Source organism: Telopea speciosissima, chromosome 5 (assembly GCF_018873765.1).
Source record: "Telopea speciosissima isolate NSW1024214 ecotype Mountain lineage chromosome 5, Tspe_v1, whole genome shotgun sequence".
NCBI lineage: Eukaryota > Viridiplantae > Streptophyta > Magnoliopsida > Proteales > Proteaceae > Telopea > Telopea speciosissima.
Window position 1 is genome coordinate 60264744 of NC_057920.1, and position 19206 is coordinate 60283949.

A 19206-nucleotide genomic window follows, 5' to 3' on the forward strand; every position below is an offset into this window, starting at 1 on the left:
GATGATCTGATGATCTTCTCCAAAGCTTCTCATTCTTCTATCTCTGCTATCATGGATTCCCTTCATCTCTTTGAATCCCTCTCTGGTCTCCGCATCAATCTCCTTAAATCCAAAATCTTCCTCTCTGGAATTCCCGATAATGAAAAGGATTCCCTCCTTCACCTGACTGGCTTCACCCTTGGCTCCCTCCCAGTCAAGTACCTTGGTCTTCCCCTCATTCCGGCCCGGCTTTCTAAGCATCATTGCGCTCCTATGCTGGACAATATCCGCAAGCGCCTCCAGCTTTGGAAAAGCAAACTCCTTTCCTATGCCAGCCGCCTTGTTTGTATTCGCTCCGTCCTCCAAGCTACTTACATCTACTGGTGTGGGATCTTTGCCCTTCCTAAAGCCACGTCTCGTGAAATGGAGCGCCTCTTCTGCGCCTTTCTCTGGAAAGGGGTCGACACCTCCAGATTTCTCCACCCTCTAACTTGGAAGTCCATCTGCCTTCTCAAATTTGAGGGGGGTCTTGGGATTCACCGCATCAAAGACTCCAACACTACTGGCATCCTCAAGTTGATCTGGAAAATCTCTTCCCGTCAAGATTCCATCTGGGTCAACTGGGTCTATTCCCACCTTCTCAAGTCCGACTCCTTATGGACTGTCCCCACCCCCTTTGATGCCTCCTGAATTTGGAGAAAGATCCTTACCCTCCGTCCCCTGGCCCTTCGTGGAATCTCAACCTCCATTGCTCGAGGTTCTTCCACCTCCCTCTGGCTTGACCCTTGGCACCCTCTTGGTATCCTGTACTGCATTCTTGGCCCCAGGTCCATCTACTCCTCTGGTTTCCCAAAAAATGCCCCCTGTCTACTCTCATTTCCTCTGCTTCTGGTGTCCCCCCTCTTCTCAATCCCTCTGTTGTCGATTGGATTTGGCCTGCTCTCCCCCTTTCCCCCTCCCCCTTGATGACAAACTTCTGTGGTTGCCCTCTCCCAATGGCCGCTTCACCTCCTTCTTTGCTTGGAACTTCGTTTGCCACTCCGCCCCCATTATCCCTTGGCACAACCTTGTCTGGTTCAAAGGCCACATTCCCCGCCATAGCCTTCCCACCTGGAGAGCCCTCCGCCTTTGCCTACCAACCCAAGCCTTCCTTATTTACCGCACATCCATGTTTCCCACTCCTGCTCCCTTTGTTGGAATGGTCTTGAAGACATCCCCCACCTCTTCTTTGACTGCCCTTTTACCTCAACCATCTGGAAAAAAGCCCTCTCATCCATTTGGCACCGTAGCAGAAGACCCCTCCCTTTTGACAGAGAATGGCCCTGGGTGGCTAAGTCCTTTTCAGGGACCTCGATCTGCGACATCATTGGCAAGCTAATCTTTGGAGCTGCTATCCACCACATTTGGATGGAGCGTAACATTAGGAGATGGACTTCCAACTCTCGATCCTTCGATCTGATTTGGAAAGCCATCTCCTTTGAGGTCTCTTCCAAGCTCAGTCATATCCCTCTTCGTGCTATCAGAGACACCCCTAGAAATAGGCCCATTGCAGTTTTTTGGGGTCTTGATCTGACTTCCCTTTTTATTGCCACCTCTGCGTAGGTCGGCTTGTTTCTCCCCTCCCCCCTCTTCCCTTGTAATTTCCTTTCTCTCTTTTCCCTCCCCCCCCCCCCTGGGGTATGGTAATACATATTTTTCACCCAAAAAAAAAGCTTATGGGAATGTGTTCAAACAATTTTAAGTGAGATTATGACAACATGTTGATATTCACATGGTAATGTTGGTCAAATTACTTAGTTTAGTGAATATTGTTTTTTTTATTTGGGGATTCAAATCAGTTGCAAATTACTTAGTATACTAGTGTGGCATCTTGGCAAAGAATGATTGTGAAACCATTGTACAAGATCTCAATAAGATCCCGCTAAAAACTCGGTTTCGTGAAATCTCGAGACGAGATGTAAGGCGATATGGGATTTATACATTATCTCGACCGAGATCTCGGTTTTATGTTTCGATCTCGGGTCGAGCCAGACCAAACTCATGTTATAAAGTGATACCTTTTTAGTCGAGATTTCAACCTCATCTCGAAATCTCACTTCTGTCTTGCCTCTTTCGGTGCCTTTTTTTTTTTGGCAAATCTCACATCAACTGAAGATTAATGCTTAGAGATTCAATATTCAAGCTTCAACATCAAGAGAGGGAGCTGCATTGCATCTCAAGCATAGTTGTTAAGGCGCCTAGGCGAATCAAGGTGACCGAAAGGGTTGAAAAACAAGGCGACCAAGGAGACACTAGAATTCAAGGCGAGGGCAAGTCACCTTGACAACTATGATCTCAAGAACAGTTTTAGGTAAAAAAATACTTCTCAAAAACTATTTATTTCATAGAAACATGATCAACACTTGTTTGTAGATTATGTAGTTTTTAATGTGATACAATGTCCACTGATCTATGGATTGATGGAGGCCATAGTATTTTTCGGTAAAATAAAATGATTTTTTGCAAAAAAATAATTGGAAATATATGGTTTATACTAGGTACGGTCAGTTTGGGGACTTTGGGCAGGCCGGCTCTTCATCATCATTACCCTTTGCCTACGATTATGAGCGTCAGTCACACATGGGTCAGGTTTTGTGGAAAACATCTTTGGGTTTCCGGCCCCCCAACCATACATGTGGGTGCCGGTTCGGGTTCCACGGGCACCACCTACTAGCAGTGGCTCTCGATTATGTGTGTTGAGTGATTCTCAACACACAGATTCACTTCATTAATTCACTTCTAAGAATTACACAGACCTCCCTAGCGAGGTAAATAGAAATAAAGAAAGGAAAAAGTACAACTTAATCATGTCTTATAATAAGACAATGACAGAACACCCTTACACAAAACATTCTAATAATTCTAACACTTCCCCTCAAGCTGGAGAATAAATGTCATACATTCCCAGCTTGCACAATAAGGTACTAAATAGACTAGGAATGAGACCCTTGGTGAAGATATCTGCTACTTGATCACCTGTCTTCACAAAGGGAGTGCAAATGCAACCAGAATCCAGCTTCTCTTTGATGAAGTGTCGACCAACCTCAATATGTTGGGTTCGATCATGCTGAATTGGATTATGGGCAATGCTTATAGCAGCTTTGTTGTCACAATAAAGTCTCATCGGCCCTTCAGTGTCAAAACTTAAGTCTTGAAGTAGTCTCTTTAGCCATATAAGTTCACATACTCCATGAGCTATGGCTCTAAACTCTACCTCCGCACTAGCTACAACTGGTTGTTTCTTGCTCCTCCAGGTAACTTGATTACCACCCACAAAAGTACAGTACCCAGAACTAGATCTCCTAGTAGAGACTGAACCAGCCCAATCAGCATCTGTGTGGTCTTCGATCTGCAAATGGTCATGCCTGGCAAATAGAAGACCTGTTCCTGGGCAGGATTTCAAGTACCTAATGATGCGAAGCACCACATCAAGATGTCCACTCCTGGGAGCATGCATGAACTGACTCACCACTCCAACTGCATAAGAGATGTCTGGTCGAGTCAAGGAGAGATAGATTAGTTTCCCAACTAATCTTTGATACTTGCCTGCATCTATGAGAGGAGAACCACATTCATCACCAAGCTTATGCTTCGGATCAATTGGAGAGGTTGCTGGTTTATACCCCAACATTCCCGTCTCTTTCAGAAGGTCCAAGACAAATTTCCTCTGATTCCTTTCCTTGATCTAGATACTTTAATACCTAAGAAATATTTCAAGAGTCCAAGGTCTTTGATCTCAAACTATTTAGCCAGATAAGACGTCAATCTATTTATTTCAGCAACATCGTTCCGAGTGACTACAATGTCATCAACATAGAAATGAGAGCTGTGACGGTGCCATCTCCTCTCTTGACAAACAAGGTGTGGCCAGCTTGACTCTGGGAATACCCATGATGGCTTGTCTAAATCTCTCAAACCAGCCTTAGGAGACCGCTAGAGGCCATAGAGAGCTTTCTTCAAGAGACACACTTTCCCTTCAGCTGAGGGACACTTAAAGCCAGGTGGGGGCTGCATGTATACTTCTTCTGCTAAGTCTCCATGAAGAAATGTATTCTTCACATCTAATTGGTTCATTGGCCAATCTTTATTGGCTGCCACTGAAAGGAGCACCCTGATTGAGTTATGCTTGGCTACAGGGGCAAAAGTATCTTGGTAGTCAATGCCATACACTTGACTATATCCTTTTGCAACCAGTCGAGTTTTATATCTTTCTACTGTACCATTTGATCTATATTTGATGGTATAAACCCATCTGCACCCAACTGGAGTTCTCCCCCTGGAAGAATCAACTAGTGTCCAAGTACCATTCTTCTCCAAAGCCATCATTTCCTCAGACATTGCTTGCATCCATTTTGGATCAGCTAAGGCCTTAGTGACATTTTTGGGAATGGAAGAAGACTCAAGGGCAGTGGAAAAAGCAATACCTGTAGGAGATATAGAATCATAGGAGACAAACTTGGCTATGGGATTAATACATACTCTCTTCCCCTTTCTCATGACAATGGGAAGACCTAATTCAGGAGAAATGTTACCTGACTGGGGAGGATGAGATTGCGGATGTGGATCCAAAGAGGGGTTTTGGCAGGGTTGCTTTCCTTTTCCTTTCAAGCATTCACCTCTTTGGTACACAACATCTTTGAATCTTCCCTTGTGCTCTTTTTCCCTGCTAGCATCACCACCACTACTAGCATCAATATCAACAACACCTTCAACATCATCAACAACATCCACTTCTTTGTCTTTTCCAATATCAAATAGGAATGGGGAAGTGGAGGTAGGCAAGGGAGATAGAAAAGGAATGAAATTAGCATCCTGTACACTTCTAGTACTGCTCTCCCCTTGAAGAGGATGTTGAGGAAGAGAAAAGTAGGGAATAGACTCAAAGAAGGTGACATCTTTCGAGAGAAGTCGCCTTTGGGAAGGAGGGTGGTAGCATTTATACCCTTTGGTTAAATCAGAGTAGCCCAAGAAGATGCACTTGAGGGCTTTGGGGTCAAGCTTGGTGCGGGCTGATTTATTGACATGAACATAACAAACACAACCAAAGAGGGGAGATGGCATCCGGTTAATAAGGAAGGCAGCAGTAAGAAGTGCATCAGAAAAAAAGGTCTTAGGCACATGCATACCAAAGAGAAGACTCCCGGTAATTTCAACAAGTGGCGGTTTTTTCTCTCAGCCACCCCATTTTGTAGAGGGGTGTCAACACATGCCAGTTGATGGATAATGCCGTTATCAGTAACGAACTATTGGAGCCCCCCATACATGTACTCACTCCCCTTATTAGACCTAACGATTTGAATTCGAGTACCAAACTGAATGCTGATAAATTGATAAAAATTCTTGAAAGCATCACAAACATGACTTTTTGTTTCAACAAAACAGTCCAAGTGGACCTAGAATAGTCATCAACAAACAAAACAATGTAACGAAATCCAGACAAAAAAGTAGTGGGAGAAGGTCCCCAAACATTGGAATTAACAAGAGAAAAAGGAACAGTGGATCTATTACCATGATAAGGATAAGATATTCGACAATGTTTAGTAAAAATACATGATTCACACTGAAAAACATAAGAAGGAAAAGAAGTAAACAAATGGGGTAACTGTCTCCTCATAACAACAAAAGAGGGATGACCTAAACGTTGATGCCAAAGCATTACAGACTCCAAAGTACTACGGTTACTCCGACCACAAACATAAGCTGCAGCAGTAGATGAATCAGGTAACCGTGGTTCAAGAAGGTAGAGTCCTCCTTTCTCCGTTCCACTGCCAATAACACTCTTTGTCTCCAAATCCTGAAAAAGACACTAGGAAGGGAAGAAAGTGACAACAATTTAAGGATTTTGTTAGGTGGCTCACTGATAATAGGTTAGTAGCAAAGTCAGGGACATGAAGAACAAACTCAAGAGAAACAGAGGGAGTAAGCCTCACATTACCCTTACCAGAGACAGAAGAAAGGGAACCATCAGCAACCCTTACCTTGTACCTGCCAGAGCAAATGGAATATGAATCATAATACTGTGACATACCAGTCATGTGGTTGGAGGCTCCGGAGTCAATGATCCAAGTCGGAGCAGAAGAAGGTGCAGACGAGACCTGCAAAGCTGAGGCAGAAGTAGCAGACCCTCCAGGGGTAGAACTGGTAGAGGAGTGACCAAGGTGTGACATCAACCGGTGGAAGGCTACAATATCATCCTGTGAAAGAGAATCAAAAGCAGACTGGGTCCAAATGTCTCATTCTCGGATGTCACAGAGTGAGCCCTAACTCCCCCTCGCTTGCCACCACGGGCACCAGATGAACCACCACGCATACCAGGGGCTGCCCATGAAGGTCCCAACATCTGTCCTTAGTGTGTCCCAGTTTTCCACAGTGATCACATTTAAATCTCTCACGGTGATCTCCACGAGTTGGCCCTTGGCCTTGCCCCCCCACTTTTCCAGTTTCTGTGGGAACTAGAAACAAGAGTAAATCTCTCCATTAGTGGTGTAGAATCCATGGTTGCTCTCCTGCTTTCCTCACTTTGCAATTAGCTACATACTTCATCCGAGGATGGAAAGGGAGACCTCCCTAGGATCTGCAGATGAATGGGCTCATACTCTAGATTGAGCCCATCAAGTAGAGAGAAGATTCTTTCAACTTCCTAATTCTTGCAGACCTTGACTTCATCTTCAGAGTTGGACAGTCGAAGATACCTGTAGTGATCATATTCCTGCCACAGGCTGATAACAATGTTGTAGTAGTCAGAGATGCTTCTATCACCCTGTTTCATATTGATGACCTTTAGGTGGATTTGGTACACCTTTATAGTCACCAACTCAAGCAAAGGTCCTGGTGATACATCTCACATCTCCTTTGTAGTCTCATTGTCCATAAATCTCCACTTACCTCAGGTTTCATGGAGAAAACCAACCAAGTCATAACTGTGAAGTTCTCAGTCTCCCACTTCAGGTATCCTGGATCAGTAGTGGCAGGATCCTTAATAGAGCCAGTAATATACCCCAACTTTCCCCTACTTCGCAGGGACATCTTCACAGAACGGGACCAATCCAAGTAGTTGCTATTGTCCAACTTCACAACAGAGATTTGGGTGTTGGGGTTATCAAAAGAAGCCATAGTAGGGAAACCACCACTCAAACTGCTAGCTGGAGCTGGTCCACTAACCTTAGAACTACTCCCAGATATAGTAGACATAGTCCCAAAAAACTCAACCAATCAGAATAGGGCCTTGCACAAATGGGGAGTTGTAGCAACACAGACCAGGGATTAAATCCAGCAAACATACAACAGGGATTAAATCCTTGATAACTACCTTATACAGAAATTCAGCCAACAAGAAAGACTTGCACAACAGGTCAGCAAATAAAAGAGGACAAATCGACAAACATCAGCCCAGCTAACAAGTAACCCGAGAGCACATCCTTGATGAAAAATTCCAACCAACACTCACCATGAACTTTGATTCCATTCCACGATAACCAAAAGGACACTCAAATAAGTGATATTAGCAAACGAGAGAGACTATTCCACTCATTACAGCTAACAAAACACTCAACAAGGGGAAGAACCAGAATCTGCCAATACCTGGAGTGCACCAGTGATTGGAGTTATGCTCCTCGATCAGCTCCTCTTAGGAACTGAGCTGTTGGTGTCTAAAAGAGGACCCTCAGGCGATTTAAAGGCTTCAGTCCTCATCCCAATAGGTGAAGAGATGAGAGAGAGAGATGAGCAGAAGACTCTACAGGCTTGCGGTAATGTTCCGTCCAGCTTCTAGGGCTTCAAATGCACTTCATTAGCTGGGAATCTTCCTCCATTGCTGTAGGTTGGAAAGAAATAGCTCCAAAGAATGAGATATGTGAGGTATTTCACATAGTATAGCCTCTAATGGAACCCTCTACCTTTCTAGGGTTCCAAGAAGAGGTGAAGAGAACAGCCAAGCCTTAGTCGAGTCTCAAACCAATGAAAGAATGGCTCTGATACCAAGTTAGTTTTTATGAATGGAAAGATTCACAGCAAGGAGAAGAGGAAGAAGAGAAGAGAAGACAAGAAGACAGAGAGGGTACAGGGAGAATTGATTATGTGTGTTGAATGATTCTCAACACACATATTCACTTCATTAATTCACTTCCAAGAATTACACAGACCTCCCTAAAGAGGTAAAAATAGAAATAAAGAAAAAAAAAGGAAAAAGTACAACTTATTCATGTGTTATAATAAGACAATGACAGTACTACCCTTATACAAAAATTCTAATAATTCTAACACTAATACGCTCATAGCTTATTTTATCGTTCCTAGCTTTTCCACATTTCCATCTTAACATCCTCATCTCAGCTACACATAGCTTCTCAATATGACACTTCTTAACTGCCCAACATTTTGCCCCATACATCATAGCTGGTCGTACAATAGTCCTATAGAACTTTCATTTAAGCTTTAAAGGAATACGTCGGTCACAGCACTCGGGACGCGCCTTGGCACTTCATCCATCCCACTTTAATTCTCATCATCCTCTATGTTACCTTCTTTATTTATAATTGACCCCAAATATCTAAAATATTCACTTTGCGGTATCTCTCTTTCCTCAATTCTCACCATGTCAGTACCATCATAGTATGACTAAACTTACACCTCATCTACTCCGTCTTCGACCTACTAATCTTAAAGCCTCTTGATTCCAAGGTTGATCTCCATAGCTTTAACTTGGCGTTAATCCCTGTTTTTGTCTCATCCACCAAAACGATATCATCGACAAAGAGCATACACCACGGGACCTCATCTTGAATGCTCTTGGTTAGGTCGTCCATGATAAGCGTAAATAGGTTATAGTTATCAAGGCGCCTAGGCAAACCAAGACGACACCAACAAGGCGACCAAGGTGACACCAGAAACAAGGCGAGAGAAAGGTGCCTGGACGCCTAGGCGACTATGAAAAAGATAAAGGCTTAAGGCTGATCCCTGATGTAGCCCAATTGTATTGGGAATTCCTTGCCCTGAAACAAGAAAAAGAGAAGGAGATAGACCCAAGTCAGGCGAGTACAATTATCAACAAAGGAGATAAACCATTTGAACCCACCATGAACAACAGTCTGAGAAGGACCCCACAAGTCAAAGTGAAAAATAAAAAATGGAACATTACATTTATTATCACTAGGAGAATAAGGGGACAAAGTGTGCTTTGCGAGTTCACATATATCACAAGCAAATTGGTCCCAAGTATAGTGCTTTATTAAAGACAGAAATAGATAACGTAAAACACGATGACCAAGATGGCGGTGCAATTGAACTGTCTGCCCGAAGAGTGTAAGTGGAGACCGAGGTGTAGAAGTGAGATCCAGGTCCAAATAATACAGCCCATCATGAACCCTACCATATCTAATCGTTGCTCCTATCACCAAATCCTAAAAAACACAATGAGTGGAATAGAAATGAACACAATAGTTAAGATCAATAATGAGATGATAAATGGAAAGTAAATTAGTGCAAAGGTTAGGGACTTGGAGAATCAATGACAAGGACATGATAAGAGCACAATAAACAAGACCTTTACTAGAAATAGCGAACGCAAGACATGGATCTATCGCAATTCAGACTTGTCCTTACTCGAACAAGGGTGATAGGTTTGAAACATGTTAGAGGAGCTAGTCATATGATCGGAAGCATCAGAATCAAGGAGTCAGGAAGGACTAGAATGAGAGGAAACATGAAATGTACCTGATTGGGCGAGATGAGAAATAGGTGTAGTGGAAGAGGCCATGGTAGAAGGTGTTATGCCAAGCTGTGTCATCTTGAACCATTTGTTCTGAAGAAAATAGAGATGTAGTAGTAGATGATTAACTATTGTCCATCTCAGAGAGATGAGCCTGAGGCCGAGAAGATCCTTGTTTGCTACCACGCTCCCTTTAGGACAACCATTAGGCTTCCAATAGGTTTATCTGGTGTAGCGAGGACGATCACAATAATCATACTTTACACTTTCTTTTACAAGAGGGGAATTCGCTCTCTATCAAACACAGTCAAAGCGTAGTTAGTATCACTGGTTTCGCTTAGGTGCGTTCGGGCATCCGTTCATCCGGAGTGAATCATTCATTCCTATGATTGGGAACATAGTTATCAAGGTGTCACCTAGGTGTCAAGGCTCCTTGTTACCTTAGGCGCCTTGACGTCTTGTTTGTGTCGTTTTGATTTTGGACCCTCTCCAACGCCTTGGTCGCCTTGATAACTATGATTGGTAAGGCTGTTTTGCCATCGATGTGCTCGAAGCTCACGCGCTAACACTACTGTTGACCTGTTTCTTTTGAACCTGAGGAGCAGTAACAAGAGTTGATTGAATAGGGGCAACAAAAGGTATCATAACAGAGTGGCGATGTTCCCCATGCTGAACCAAATTATAAGCCTGACGTAGTGTAGGGAATGTATCTTTGCCAAAAACTTGAATTTGGATACTCCAGATTTAAGCCAGTAAGGAAGTCATAGACTCTCTCCATCTCACACTCTGTTTTGCATGTAGCAGCATCATCAGTACAAACCATAGGATTAGGGTGATTAGAGGGCAAAAGAGAAAGCACAGAGAAACAGGTATTAAGGGTAGAATAGTATGTAGAGAGAGACAAACCCTTTTGGGTAATCTCATGAACCTGACAGCGAATCTCATTGCTGAATTATTTATTCACCCGTGTCCCCCTTTGGATAGTCCGCCATGTTAGAGCTTCTATATGATATACATATTGTTTCGTCCCTTTCCTACAAGGTCGGCCTTTTAGAGGAAGCGGTTCCAACATGATATCAGAGAAAATACCAAGAAAATCCTTGCCTACAACTTCAATCCCAAGAAAATACTTGAGCTGTCCTAGATCCTTTATTTCAAATTCTCGTCCTAAGAAAGTCTTTAGGTGAAAGACTTCATCTGCATCATTGCCAGTCACTACTATATCGTCGATATAGACTACGAGGAGAGTAACATTATCTCCATTCCGCTTGATGAACAATGTGTGATCAGCATTACTCTGTTTGTACCCTACAGAGATCATTGCCTTATGGAACCTGCCAAACCAAGCCCGAGGAGATTGCTTCAGCCCATATAACGCCCTCTTCAGTCTGCAAACCTTCCCATGAGTCTTGTCACAAGAAAAACCTGGAGGGATCTCCATATAGACTTCCTCCTCTAGCTCTCCATGAAGGAAAACATTTTTAACATCCAATTGCTGCAAATCCCAGCCAAGATTGACAACATATGATAACAAGACCCGAACAGTGTTCAACTTAGCCACTGAAACAAATGTTTCATGATAATCAATCCCATAGGTCTGGGTAAATCCCTTGGCCATCAGTCTACCCTTATATCTGTCCACTGTTCCATCCCTGCTTGACAACAAACACCCATTTGCAGCCCACTATTTTCTTGCCCGAAGGAAGAGCCACCAACTCCCATGTCTCATTCTTGGATAAGGCCATCATTTCTTCCAACATGGCTACTTTCCACTTTAGATCTTCCATTGCCTCCTGCCATTTCTGAGGAATAGAAACAGAGGAAAGAGAGGACACAAATGCATGGTAGGAAGGAGGCAAAGCATCATAGGAAACAAAATTGGTGATGGGATGTTGGGTGCAAGATCTAATGCCTTTATGGACAGCAATAGGTAAATCAAGAGAGGGATCCTTACCAGGTAATGCAGCGGAATCTGGATCTGGATCAAGTGCTGACGGTTGAAGAGGTGGTACAGTAGTGGTAGTCTCAACCTACTCTTTGTGCTTCTTGCTGTAGGTTTGATCAACAGAAATTTGACTCACAGGTTTGCGCTCCCCCTGATTAGGACGAGACCGAGAGGCTAAAGTTGGCTTTTCCTGAATAGGAGCCGGAAGAGAAGAAGAAGACTCCCCCTGAATAGAGGTTGGTAAAAGATCAGGCACATCTTCAAATACTAAGTCATGCTCCCCCTAAAGAGGTGGCTGAGAGTAGTATGCCAGGGCTTCATGGAAGATAACATCCATGGTAATAAATGTATGCCGAGAAGGTGGATGATAACATTTGTATCGTTTCTGGGTAGGAGAGTAGCCCAAAAAGATACAGCGAATGCTCTGAGGATCAAGCTTACCATGAAGATGATGATTGCGAGCATAGCATACACAACCAAAGATTTTGGAGGAACCAAAAAAGATGAGGAACCTTGAAAGAGGTCAACAGGAGTACGGCCATCAAGGACCAAGGTAGGCATACGATTGATGAGGTAGGCAGTGGTGAGAATAGCATCACTCCAATATTGAGGAGGAACCTATTGTGCAAACAGAATGGCCCGAGCCACTTCTAAAAGGTGCCAATTTTTTCTTTCGGCGACTCCATTCTGGGCAGGGGTGTCTACATAGCTGGGGCCACTCTCAGCTAGATAGGATTGGAACTGACCCTCCATGTATTCTTTGCCATTATCACTCTGTAGACTTTTCAATGTGCCATTGAATTGGGTCTGAATCATACGATGGAAGAGCTGGAAATCTTGAAAAACCTCACTTTTGTGTTGCATCATATACACCTAAGTAGTCCAAGTAAAGCAATCAATGAATGAAACAAACCATCTATGGCCAGAAATAGAAACACAATGGGTAGGGCCCCACACATCAGTATGAACTAAAGCAAAAGGAAAAGTACTTCTTTTATTAACTGAAGAGTAAGTAGAACGAGTCTGCTTAGCCAAGACACAGGCTTCACATAAAAACTCATCCTTGTTACAACTTTGAACTAACTCAGGAAACAAGAAAGCTAAAGTTCGAAGAGGAGGGTGACCAAGCTGACAATGCCATAGATGAAGATCCGAGGAGGTAGCTGAATGTAACTGATAAGCCGAAGAAAAAGCTGATGGTGGAACGGACCCGTGCTGAGAAGATAGAGACCACCATGTACCTTACCACCCCCAATCGTGTTGCCTTTCACCAGATCCTGTATGACACAATGAGAGGGAAAGAAAGTTATTTCGCAGTTCAATTCTCGGGTTAAACTACTAATGGAAAGAAGATTAGTAGAAAATGAACATGCAAAACAGAATTTAGGGTAAGGGTAGGAGAGCAGTGAATGGAACCCTTTTCATGAATGGGAGAAAGAGAACCATTGGCTGCTCGAACAGTATCTTTTCCAGAACAAGGGAAATAATAATGAAATGCATGAGAAGAACCAGTCATGTGGTCAGTGTTCTTCGAATTCTCCATTATTTGAAGTCAGCTCCAGGGAAAGGGGTTCTCCTGTCTCCTCATGATCATCTTCGCATTGAGGCATACTTAGATGCTGACTGGGGTGGTAACCCAGACAGAAAATCCCCTTCAGGTTATGTACCTTTGTAGGAGGTAATTTTGTCACATGGCGAAGTATAAAGCAAAAATGTGGTGGCCAGGTCTAGTGCTGAAGTGGAATTCCGTGCCATGGCCCAGGGCATATGTGAACTATTATGGCTTTAGAGTTTACTCCAGGATATTGGTTGTTTTGTTCATCGTCCAATGATGTTGTATTGTGAAAACAAAGCAACAACCAGTATTGCTCACAATCCAGTGCAACATGACCGTACTAAGCATGTGGAGATCGACAGACACTTCATCAAGGAGAAGTTAGAAAGTGGGCAAATTTGTATACCCTTTGTGAAATCCGACGATCAACTTGCAGATATATTCACTAAAGGGTTAAGTGGAAAGTTATTTCACCCTAGTCTAGTCAATTTGGGCATGTGTGATTTTTATGCACCAACTTGAGGGGGAGTGTTGAGTTATGTAACCCGATAAAGGTATTTTGGGTGTTTTCTATGTTTTATTTCCTTTATTTCCCTCTCTAGCTATCATAATCGGCTATGGAGGGTTATATTTGTAATTTTGCCCTATTAATGAAATCTATAAGTAAAGGGGCTGAGTGAAGGCATTATTCACTCAAGTCATTCTCCCATTCTTCTCTCATTGTATCAAAGCAGGCAGGGGTCACAGTATCGAATTCCCCTGGGAGCGGGCAGGTGTTGAATTATTTATCCACCCGTGTCCCCCATTTGGATAGTCCGTCGTGTTAGAGCTCCTGTATGATATACATATTGTTTCCACCCTTTACTACAAGGTCGGCCTTTTAGAGGAAGCGGTTCCAACACTCATAAATCTGAGCATGTTGCTTGACTGAGCATACGTCTGTTGAATTTCCCTATAAGTCCTTTGCAGAGTTCAGAAGGACAAAAGTGGAGCTGATAGATGGTTCCATAGAATTCAGAATGGAAGACATAATAAGGGCATCATTGGCCAACCATGTATTCTTTGCAGCCGCCTCAGTTGGCACCAGAGTGTCTCTCGTAAGGTACCCCAAAAAATGATTACCTGAAATAATGAGGCAAGCCTGTGACCAGGCAAAGTAATTGGTCTCATTCAACTTGGTAGGTCCTGGCTGGAGAGTTGGGTAGTGGTGAGGAGTTTCAAGACAACTCAAATCAGTACCTTCGGTGCCTCCCAGGGAAGTTCCAGTACTTTCCATCATAGAGCCGAGAAATATCACAAGAGGAGAATGGGATGCTGCAAATACCTCACTGTGGAGCACCATAGTATCAATAGGGGTCAGAGATGATAGCAATAGGGGCCAAAGGGGCCTAACTGCCTAAGAGAGTAGTTATAGGGGCCTAGGGGTCCTCGACAAAGGGCACAAGGGCCAAGCGGGGCATCAGCTGGGCTATCAGGGGCTAGGCAAGGCACAGCCGCACAGGGGGCCTCATTGGAGGCAGTAAGAGCCAGGCGGAGGTGGCAAAGGGCAGGCAAAGGTGGTAGGGGCCAGTGGAGGTGCTAGGGGCCTAGGCAGAGGGCATAACTGAGGCCTAGGCGGAAGGCACATAGTCAATGCCGGGTCGGCATGGCGTAGGCGGACAATGATGGAGGTTGTCGGTGGTCAGCGACAGTCAGCATGGGGTGACATGCTTCAGAACATGTTCAATCGACCATGCTTGATCGAGTAGGGGAGGCCAAAGCCTCGGTTGCAAGCAGTGGATCGAACCTTTTGGTTGTGACAAAGAAAAAGAAAAACCCAAAGTATTGGACTCTGATACCAAGTTGAGAAGAGAAGATTCAAAGAATGATTTGGCTTGTTCTAGAATGACAGAGGTAGTATTATAGAGTGGATAATGGATTACAAATAAGGAATGTTAGATAAGGCTGAGTCACAGTCCTTTCCTAAATACAATGAACCTAGACAGTCTAGTCGTAACCCTTATCCTTAACACCAAATACTGATTTGTGGGTCATGTTCGTGCAAGGTAAGTGTTTCATGTCGGGTATTGCCACCTCTAGGAAGATGCCTATGGAAGCTTATCTCCGTCCTGCAACAAATATTAGGTGCTATGGAAAGAACAACAAAATTACGGAGAATTCTAAATTTCCTGAAAATATCACTTGGAAAATAAGGAAAAGTTAATCAAACTTATTTTCTTTTGGGCTTGTTTGAAAGCAAAATTCAGGGGAACCAAATGGGCTAACAGAACCTCCAGCATGTATTATATATTTATATTATAATGAGTGATGTCCCTGAGTCATAGGTGGTGCCCCCCCTCCCCCCAACAAAATAAAAAAAGAGGGGGACGGGGTTGTTCCCGTAATTGTCTAATTGATGTATCTCTTTTAGTTTGGTCTCTTACCAGTTACCACTGGCGCTGGCTTTGCATAGTGCAGGTTTGGCTTTGCTTTTCATGGGCTTCCTTGCCCATCTGATCTTTTAGTATACACTGCAGGTATTATATTATAATGAGTGAGGTCTGAGTGATAGGTGGTGCCCCCCCCCCCCAACCTCCCCAAATAAAAAAAATACAAAAAAAGAGGGAGGGGGTTGTTCATGTAATTGATGCATCTCTTTTTAGTTTGGTCTCCTACCACGGCGCTGGCTTTGCACAGTACAGGTTTGGCTTTGCTTTTCATGGGCTTCCTTGCCCATCTGATCTTATAGTATACACTTTAGGATATTAAAAAGAAATCCACATTAGCTTATCATAACAAAATCTATATTGTAACCACTAAATTTGGAAATAAAGATCAACATAGAACTATACAAGGTACTGGGTTTTCCATCATCAAGCAATGATCAGAGGACTTACAGGATGGCTTCACGACTGCGACATAATTTATGTTGATTGTTTTCCATGACACTCAATACATTTGCTGTCTCTGGTCCCGCTGCTCCTCCAGCTACCATGGATGGCATCCCAGCTCTTGGTGTCCAAATCTGGAATCAAGTAGAGTTAGATATTCAACTTTTTAAGATTTGACTACTGCAACATTAATAAACCCTTTCATCACACTCACTTTGATTGTGTTATCAATCCCACTGGTTGCAATGGTACAGTCGGAAGGATGGCACTGTACACAGTTGACCACTGGCCAAAACACAAGTCTCAGATTACAAACAGGAGAGAACAAAATATAAAGATGCAACACTCAGTAGAAGACCATACCAGCTTCATCACCAAGGAGCATTTTTATCAGTCTTCCAGTTCTCTTCTCCCAAATAAACCATCTTCCATCATCGCTTCCACTAGCAACATATTCACCTACAACATGTAATAACAATGAAAGCAAAACTCTAAGGACAATGGATTCATTGCTATTGTTTGTCTTTTGTAAACCAATCCACTACACCAACAAAATTTATGGTACGATCCTAGGTTCCAAAACCCCGTTTGAGTTTTATGGCCTACCCAAACAATAAACAACACAAATATTAGGAGTAATGGGTAATTTATTACCAACTAACAAAGGAGTGGCAGAACCATAAATAACCAGAACTTGAAAGGGCTATTTGGTAGTTAACAAGGAGGATACAAAAGGGGTTTATATATATTAACCAGGGGTAGACTTAGAAGTAAAACAAATTAAAGGATAGGAGTAGGGTAATTTTGGTAAAAGAGATGAAAGGTTAAAGATAACAAATAAAGAGGGAGAGGAGTCGTCTCCTACCTCCAGACACAACCAGAGGTGGAAAACAGCACCTCTTGAAGGTGATTGTTAGAATAATGCATTATCTAAACCGTGGGGGTAATTTAGGGTTTTTAATATGTTTCCCACTACAACCGACTCTAATTAATAGAGTCAGTAGTCCAGGGGTAATTCTGTAATTTGTCATCCAATTCTTCTATTATATATAAAGAGGCTTGGATGCTGATTAGATCATCAGAGCAGATTTGAGTGTGAGTTCAAATCCCCCCCTCTTTTTTCTCTCCCACTTCTTTCTTCTTCCATCGATCTCTTTCTCTCTCTTCTCTTTTTTTAGTTTTACAATGTTACAGGGCAGCACTAATGAGGTGATCCATGGATCTAGTTGCTTCCCCTCAATACCTCATTTATTAATGACCTAATTCTTCATAAGATCGATAGAAGCTGTGCCTCATCTACCTGCGATTTTTGAAGACTTCAATTTGAGGACTGATTCCTTCTCTATCAGTGAGGATCAATTCTCCCTGCTTAGAAGATCAAGACCAGCAGGGATTTCTCGGACAAGTTTCTATCCCTCCATCAATATCAACCAATTTCAGGGTTTTTTTCAAAACCCTAACAATATCGATCTAGGGTTTTTGGGCATCTGTTGCTGCTGATTTTTGGAAGAGTGTCTCACCATCATCTCAGGAGAACTCGATCTGATTATTGGCTCCTTTTGCATATGTTTTGATTGTTTTTTCACATTGGCAGCCTCTTGCGAATTAGAATTTGTCAAAACCCTGACAGGAGTCAATCTCTTTATTGGCTCATTTTTTTAGCTGGTTTTTTGAAGATATTCTGGTCTACACAAGAGGGCAACTTGACTCTGGTTTGGTGTATTTTTGCCAGCTGGTTTGTGAGATCTGCTTCCACATCCATCTGCATCGATTTCTTCATTCCCCATGGCTGGTTCTGACATCTCTACTGCAAATTCTGGTTCAGATGGACAAGGACGTAGTGGGTATATTCCTTTTGCTGCTAATACTATTAAATTGAATGGATCCAATTATTTGATGTGGTCTAGGTCTACATACCCTGCTATTACTGGAGGAGGACTTACGGGACACATTACTGGCACTTCTGAGAAGTCGATTGAGATTGGTTCTGCCCAAGATCGATGGATTTCTAATGATTCCTTGGTCATGTCCTATTTACTTGGTTCTATGTAAGCTGATCTTGCCAGTGGTTATTTACTCTTGTACACTACTTCTCAAATATGGTCTGCTGCGAAAGAAACTTATGGACAGCTAGGGAATGATGCGCTAGGGAATGATGCCCAAGTGTATGAACTCTGAAAAAAGGTTCATGACACTACCAAGAAGGACATCTCCATCTCTAAGTACTATGCTGCCCTCCGCAGTTTATGGCAACAGTTAGATCATTACTCTGATTATCAGCCCACCACTGCAACCGACATTGCTTCCTATCGGAAACATGTGGACAAAATCAGAGTTTATGATTTTTTGGCTGGATTGAATGTTGAATATGACCAGATTCGAGTTCAAGTTCTGAGCAGAGTTCCTTTTCCTACACTGGAGCAGTCCTATGCCTTGATCCATTCTGAAGAAAATCGTAGGGCAGCAATGTTACATACTCCCACTACTAACTGATCTACTCTACAGACTGTTGCCACTGCTGGTCCTAGTGATTCTTCTAAAGGGACTTTGAAGTGTGAACACTATAACAAGCCCTATCACACCAAAGCAACTTGTTGGAAGCTTTATGGTAAACCGGCTGATTTTGAGGCTAAGCATTCTGCTCGTGGGAAGTCGAAAAACAAACTCAATCATACTGAGACTGTTACCATGGCTCCTACTACTGACATTGGTCTCTCCCAGAATGAACTTCAGGCATTCCGTCGTATGTTATAGGCTTCTATTGCATCTACTACATCGACTCTTGCCAATCATTCCACCACTTGAGGTTCCAATTTTGCCCATTCAGGTATTTCGTTTGCTGGTCATTGTGCATCTGTAGTCTCTACTCCTTGGAGCATAGACTCCAGTGCCACTGATCATATGACTGGATCCTCCAGCCTCTTTCATCGATATTCTCCCACTTCTGGGAAAGACAAAGTTCAGGTAGTTGATGGTTCCCTCTCCTCTTTTCTTTGGGAAAGGCTCTATCAGTTGCTCTCCTTCTATCACTTTATGCTCTGTTTTATGTATGCCTAATTTTACTACTAATCTTCTTTCCATTAGTAGTCTTGCCCGCGTCTTGAAATGTAAA

General features: G+C 43.0%; 1 protein-coding gene across 2 annotated transcripts in view; it reads right to left on the reverse strand.

The window, feature by feature from the left end:
- The window catches only part of LOC122661691 (protein ALTERED SEED GERMINATION 2), a 159551-nt gene that overhangs the window by 15713 nt on the left and 124632 nt on the right, over positions 1–19206 (reverse strand). For both annotated transcript variants that reach the window (XM_043857176.1, XM_043857177.1), the window contains exons 16-18: positions 16458–16553; positions 16309–16379; positions 16101–16228 (exon numbers count right to left, since the gene is read on the reverse strand). In XM_043857176.1, the coding sequence (XP_043713111.1) occupies positions 16101–16228; positions 16309–16379; positions 16458–16553 (295 nt within the window). The remainder of the gene's footprint in view (positions 1–16100; positions 16229–16308; positions 16380–16457; positions 16554–19206) is intronic.